The sequence below is a fragment of the Fukomys damarensis genome, unplaced genomic scaffold (assembly GCF_012274545.1).
Source record: "Fukomys damarensis isolate Sample0158 unplaced genomic scaffold, DMR_v1.0_HiC HiC_scaffold_37, whole genome shotgun sequence".
Lineage (NCBI taxonomy): Eukaryota > Metazoa > Chordata > Mammalia > Rodentia > Bathyergidae > Fukomys > Fukomys damarensis.
In genome coordinates this window covers 673,866-674,145 of record NW_022900949.1, presented here as the reverse complement: position 1 = coordinate 674,145, position 280 = coordinate 673,866, and the positions used below count along the sequence as shown (strand labels likewise).

Here is a 280-nt window from a genome sequence, read left to right as displayed (position 1 = left end):
CCGTCCGTCCTTACACATCTTACTCATGCTCAGGCCCAGCTCCGCCTCCAAGCCCACAGTCTCGGGGCGCGCGCGAGCAGCCCGGAGCAGGAGCCTGGCCACCTAGGACAGCAGCCCGGAAGCAGGGCGCGGCTTCTACCCCATTACACAGGTGGGGAAACTGAGGTTGGAGCCTTGGAGCCACGCGCCCAAGGTCACACAGCCGACCCGGGGTTCGAACCCAGGCCCGCAAGACCGCAGTCGACGAAGAGGCCGGCGCGTCCCTGCTCGCCGCGATCTC

The 280-nt window shown here is 67.9% G+C and overlaps 1 protein-coding gene across 1 annotated transcript in view; it reads right to left on the bottom strand.

Moving 5' to 3' along the window:
* Nucleotides 1–280, bottom strand: part of Ano8 (anoctamin 8) — a 9,607-nt gene that overhangs the window by 8,708 nt on the left and 619 nt on the right. Inside the window, exon 2 of the mRNA XM_033759370.1 lies at nucleotides 24–102. Within this exon, the coding sequence (XP_033615261.1) occupies nucleotides 24–102 (79 nt within the window). The remainder of the gene's footprint in view (nucleotides 1–23; nucleotides 103–280) is intronic.